The sequence below is a fragment of the Callithrix jacchus genome, chromosome 7, assembly GCF_049354715.1.
Source record: "Callithrix jacchus isolate 240 chromosome 7, calJac240_pri, whole genome shotgun sequence".
NCBI lineage: Eukaryota > Metazoa > Chordata > Mammalia > Primates > Cebidae > Callithrix > Callithrix jacchus.
In genome coordinates this window covers 61,554,567-61,560,668 of record NC_133508.1, presented here as the reverse complement: position 1 = coordinate 61,560,668, position 6,102 = coordinate 61,554,567, and the positions used below count along the sequence as shown (strand labels likewise).

The window sequence follows — 6,102 nt, the reverse complement described above, 5'->3', positions numbered from 1 at the left end:
CAATTCCCAGCCTCAAGCAACTTAGTGCCAGGTGACCAGTGAAGATGTTTTCTGTATGTTCTGGGCAGGCCTTCCTTCTAATGAAAATGTATCTCCTAAGCAGTGAGAGACTGTGGAGGGTTTTGCTCAGCTTTTTAGAAGCCCTACACTTAGCTTTTAGCATGCAATGGGCAGCTCTAGAGTTCAGCAAATGTCCAATGAGAAAATCAGTCCTGTATTTGGGGTGTCTCAGGTTTCCCAATATGCCCTATAACCAAGAGCATTGCAAATTTCTTTTTTTTCCAACAGAGCCCTGCTGCACAGGCCAACCCCAATCCTTTACTCCTTGTTGCCTGCACAGTATTCTAGTGTTTAAAATATTATTTTTATTATTTTTTGAGATGGAGTTTTGCTCTTGTTGCCTACGCTAGAGTGCAGTGGCATGATCTTGGCTCACTGCAACCTCTGAACCTCTGCCTCCTGGGTTCAAGCAATTCTCCTGCCTCAGTCTCTCAAGTAGCTGGGATTACAGGTGTCCACCACCATACCCGGCTAATTTTTTGTATTTTTAGTAGAAACGGGGTTTCATCATGTTAACCAGGCTGCTCTTGAACTCCTGACCTCATGATCTTCCCATGCCTCGGCCTCCTGGAGTGCTGGAATCACATGTGTGAGCCACCGGGCCCAGCCTATTTTGGTGTTTTAATAGTTTTTTATGGTTGTTGCAGCAGTATTGTGTTGCTGTGACCTATATCCTATCCATCGATTAATGTAAGTTTTTAATAAGTCTTCATATCTTGTCAGACAAGTTCTCTTTTCTTTTCCCATCTTCAGATATATGTTGGCTATTTGGGGGGCATAACTCTTCCACATACATTTTTGAATCTGTTTATCTAGTTTCCAAAAACACCTGTTAGGAACTTGTTGAAAACTATAATTATAGTCAGAATTTAAATTTTCATGCTTTTGAGTTCTCCATCCATGAATATGGTATGTCTATCCTAAATTTCTGTAGGCCTTTCAATAATGTCTTGTACTTTTCTCCTAAAGAATTGCACTTAAAAAAAAAAGATACAGGGTCTTGCTCTGTCACCCAGGCTGGAGTGCAGTGGCACAATCATAGTTCACTGCAGCCTCAAACTCCTTGGCTCAAGAGATCCTCCTTCCCCAGCCTCCTAGGACTATAGACTCATGCCACCACACTTGGCTTTTTTTTTTTTTTTTCTGTAGAGACAGGGTCTTGCTATGTTGCCCAGACTGGTCTTGAATGCCCGGCCTCATGTAATCCTCCCACCTTGACCTCGCTAAGTGCTGGGATTACAGGTATGAGCCACCATGGTTGGCTAGGAATTGCACATTGTTTAATTTGATTCTAAATTGCTTAGGAACTTTTTAAAGCACTTTTTGTTTATTAGAATAGGTAACATATTTACCAATTTCTAAAAACTTAAAAGTATACACTGATAATTTCCCACCCATTTACCTCTGACACCCAATTCTCCTCCAGAAGAAAACAATGTTACCAATTTCTCTATTAGTTTTTAATGTGGTTACTATTTGTATATTGCAGTTATATTAAATTTTATTCCTCAATCTTGTAACTAGAAATCCAGCTGAATTATTTTTAATGTTTGTAAGTTATTTTGGATTTTATATACAACCACCACCACCATCATCAACATCACCTGCAAAGGGCAGTCATTTTGCTGCTGCTTTTCCGTTCCTTATTCCTTTCACTGATGTTACTGCATTTACTAGGATATCTCTAAATAAAGTAGCTGTGAAAGTAGCTGGATAGCAGCTGTGATAGAGGGCAATCTTGTCTTATTCTTGACTTTAATGAGATTGCTTCTGTTTCATTTGCTATAGGTTCTCAATGAAAGTCTTTATCAAGTTTAAAAAAAAAAAAAAAAAGGCTAGGCACAGTGGCTCACATCTGTAATCCCAGCACTTTGGGAGGCCAAAGTGGAAAGATCACCTGAGGTCAGGAGTTTGAGACCAACCTGACCAACATGGAGAAACCTCGCCTCTACTAAAAATAGAAAATTAGCCAGGCTGCTGGTGCATGCCTGTAATCCTAGCTACTCAGGGGAATGAGGCAGGAGAATTGCTTGAATCCGGGAGGTGGAGGCTGCAGTGAGCCAAGATCGTGCCATTGCACCCCAGCCTGGGCAACAAGAGTGAAACTCATCTTAAAAGAAAAAAAAAGTTACCTCTGGTCCTATTTTGCTAAGAATGAGTAACGTGAGTATTTTACTCAAGTTATTTTCTGAACCTATTTAAATGATCCTATGGTTTTTCTCTTTTAACCTATTAAACATGCTGAATCACCCATTGAAAAAAAAAGTAATCTCAAAACACTTTTACCCCAAGTTGTTATTTATTTTTATGAGAGGGGGAAAAAAGAATCCTTTATGATAGTGAAAATATACTTTATTTTTTTAATACAATAGCTGCCAGCAATATACTGCTGTTGATGTTCCAAAGAGGAAAGAAAACACATGCATTCTATAATAAGCTTTCATTTGCCTGTTCAAGAAATTCTAAAGAAAATAATCCAATTCTATTCAATATTATGGCTTGAGGAGTTTAAATTTTTCCATGATAAAAATATAATTTGTGTGGCCCAAACCTTGACTATTTATAAAGGATGGAGTTTTTAAAAGCCCACATATATCAATAATGAATGCTCCCCTCTCTTTGCATTAAATACTTAATTCAAATTAATGTAAGAAATTGATGAATCATTAAATGATGAAATTTGTATCAAAAATGTTCATGAAAAAATACATTTCTATTTCCTCTCCATTTTTACTTTGTAGACATTTTCTAAATGAGTTTAAGTTCACAGAAATAAACGTTATCTACATGCAACTCTGGAGAGATTCAAAACACAACAGAAGTAAAGTTAACAAGCCTAAATCCTAGAGTTGATCCATGTAGTATCAGAAATCTCTCCATTGTGTACAGATTGCTCAAAGATTTAAAGATAAATTGTAAAAGCGAAAATTACCAAGAAATAAAATCTTACTTGAATTTTATCACAAAAATTAACAGTCCTAGTAAGACAATAGAACTGTATAGAAAATCCGCATCTACATCAAAAAAGGGAAGTTTTATCAACTAGAAGAGAGCTTTCCATTGTTGAATACAAAAATTTCTCAGAATCCCTTGACTTTCCATTGAGACTCTAATCTCTTCATTGAAGTAAAACACAAAAGGGGTCTAAATGAAGGGGAATGGATTTTTTATTCGTAAAAATAAGATTAGATTATATGTCAATTCATATATTGCATGAACTGTCAATTATATATTGCATGATCTGTCTACCATGAATATGGTAGACAGTTATTAATATGTCAATTAATATATTGCATGAACTGTCTACCATGAAAACTTTCATGCCCCAAATTTCTCAAGATTTTAAACTATGCTCTTTCCAAACATACAATGGGGTTAAAGCATGTTGTTGGATCCTCCTTTTTACTAGCTAGCTTTTGTCCATTTACTAATTTCCATTTCATTTTACTAACTTCCCTGAAAAAGTAGTATCTGTCTTTCTACAGAGAAAAATAATTCTGTCTTCATCAAAATCACAATAGACATGCCTTCTTCGAACATTTAGAGGGATCGCAAAGTGTCACTGGGTTAAGAAAAACAAGAGAACTCCAAAATGAAAATATTTTGAATTTCAGAATGAATTTTCATCACTCTATTTTAAAGAATAGAGCTCTTTCCTCTGTTAGCCCTCTGCCCTGCACCAGTTGGTCCACCATTCACTGGAAAGAACAAACCTCACTTTGCTTGAATCTTTTTCACACTTTAAGCTATGAGGCAAGGTTCAGTATCACCTGAATGAATGCCAAGTTGCCACTATTTAAAAAGTAGGTGAAGAGTGGTAATGCCTACCTGTGTCCTGGTGCAGATGGGACACTTTCACCCACTAAAACCACTGCAAAATAATTTCTCAATAGATAACTATACAGTGCTACTTCCTTGAACCAGATAAATCATCATACAATATTTAATTACCAAAAAAAAAAGTGGGTGCTCAAACTTTTGATCAACAATAAAGAGTTCTAAGAAAGGTAAGGCAAAGAATCTCCCTGAGCCAAATGGATACAACATGGAGATTTTCTTATCTTTCTGTACTAAGCTAATTACTTCAAAAAAATGCGGTACACTTATAAAAAGCTGCTTCCATAAAGTCAGTGGGCTTACTAAATGTTCGCATATCAAAGTGGAGGAGGGGGGAAACACTGTCATTTTAAAGCAATAAACTTAAAATTTCAAAAAACAGCCTATGAGAAATAGCATTTCCTATACAAGTTAGGCATAAAAATTTATCAAAAATTGTATTATAGTCACAATCACATTCTTCAGAGCAGTACTTAGAAAGTCTGGTTTTGTTTTTGTCTTTTTAAAAAGAGTAAATACATGGCAAAGTTTTATTTTTAGCAAGTTCATCCGCCCTTGTTAGAGTACAAATAATTCCTGGTTTAGGGCTTCAATTTTAAAAAACAAAAAAACAATAAAAAAAAACAAAAACATGGAAGAGTGCTATTCCTCAACATGGCTGTAGAAATATTTAACTCAAGGAAGTACAATGAGTGAGATCAGGCAAAGCTGCAGTAAATATACACTCATCATTACTATAACTTAGTCCAAAAGGAATGAACAATCCTCTCTACAAGGTAAATGGAGTGAAATGAGAAAGCTGGTGATCTGTGTTTTATCTTTTCTTTTTTTACATAGAATGGATTATGTGTTTAGATCACCTACATTAAATGTGCTTTAGAAACAAAAATTTACTTGTTATTTTGACAAACCCACCCTACTGGGTGAGTAGGGATGGTAAACTCATCCCTACTGTATGCATTCCTTAGGTTAATTTCTGTGTTAATTTTTACATTACTAATCACTGTACTGCTATAGCTAAATCAACTAAATGTCAGTTTATGTAGTGTTGCTCAAAAGATGTACTAATAGCAAGCTCTATGATTACCTAAAAACAAGCTTTTTAAAATCAAGGAAGAAAGCAATAATGTTCCAAATGAACGGCACAGGGCAAAACACATGTAACAAACATATTTAGACAGAATATGTATCAGGTGCCCATCGGTTCCTCTTATAAACATAAAATGCTTGAGGAAGGTCTTGAGAAAACCCTCCCTCCCTCTAAACTTTTAGCTTCTACATGGTGTCAAACGTTACAATTGGTATGAAGGATAAATGCTTTTAGGCAAAAGTAAAAATCTATCTACAAAGCAATATAGCCAAATCTGTAGTGACTTTTGCAGAAAGCTGTCTTCTCTGATGGTAATATTCTTTAGTATACATCCAGGATAGACTAAATTGAAACAATATTTCTGATACAGTAGCAATCCTTTCATATACTCTTACTAAATATTATAAAACTCCAAAAAATACATAAATATTCCTTGTACCATGCATTATACACCAGTTTGGGGCTGCCTGATAAAGTGGTGGCTACTACTTTAACAATTAAACATTGCACCTCAAAGTTCTGCCATCTATACACAGTAAATGGACACAATGGTGAGGGCTCTTGAGAGATGGCAAACTACCTCTCTAAAGTGAAAAGTTTGTGGTGGAGTGTCTCCAAATTAAAATGAGGGGAACCTGGGTAGGGGAGGTAGGCAGGATAAAAGGATTTTAAAATAATACTGCTTAGGAGTATATATTTTACAATAACTACTATACCTGGTCTATCCTTGATCCTAATCTTCAATAACTGCATGTTCGTGCAAAATACAATTTCTGCTCTATAGGAAGAGGAGTAGCCTGTTAGGAAAAGCATATTCTTAGGGGAAGACATGAAGACACCTCTTTCATAAATGCAATTTTACTTGGTGAGTCTTTTGGCTACATCACTATATGCTATTTCAACCTCCTTATCACTGGGACAGGTATTGGTGAACTCATCCCTACTGTATGCATTAGTTAGATATCTCCAGATGCCAGTCATTTCTTTTGGAATATCAAAGTTGCGATATTTTTTGGCCACCACCTGAAATACAAAGAGATCGAAAGTTAAAGACTTATTTTCCATGTCTTGTGAACTAGACATGTCTCTGATTTTAGAGCAAGCAAATAATTAAC

General features: G+C 35.7%; 1 protein-coding gene across 2 annotated transcripts in view; it reads right to left on the bottom strand.

Moving 5' to 3' along the window:
• Nucleotides 1-2,390: 2,390 nt before the first annotated feature.
• CLIC4 (chloride intracellular channel 4) overlaps nucleotides 2,391-6,102 on the bottom strand; it is a 92,352-nt gene continuing 88,640 nt past the window's right edge. For both annotated transcript variants that reach the window (XM_078330765.1, XM_002750433.6), the window contains one exon: nucleotides 2,391-6,010. In XM_078330765.1, coding sequence (XP_078186891.1) covers nucleotides 5,846-6,010 — 165 coding nt within the window. In that variant the 3' untranslated portion in view covers nucleotides 2,391-5,845. The remainder of the gene's footprint in view (nucleotides 6,011-6,102) is intronic.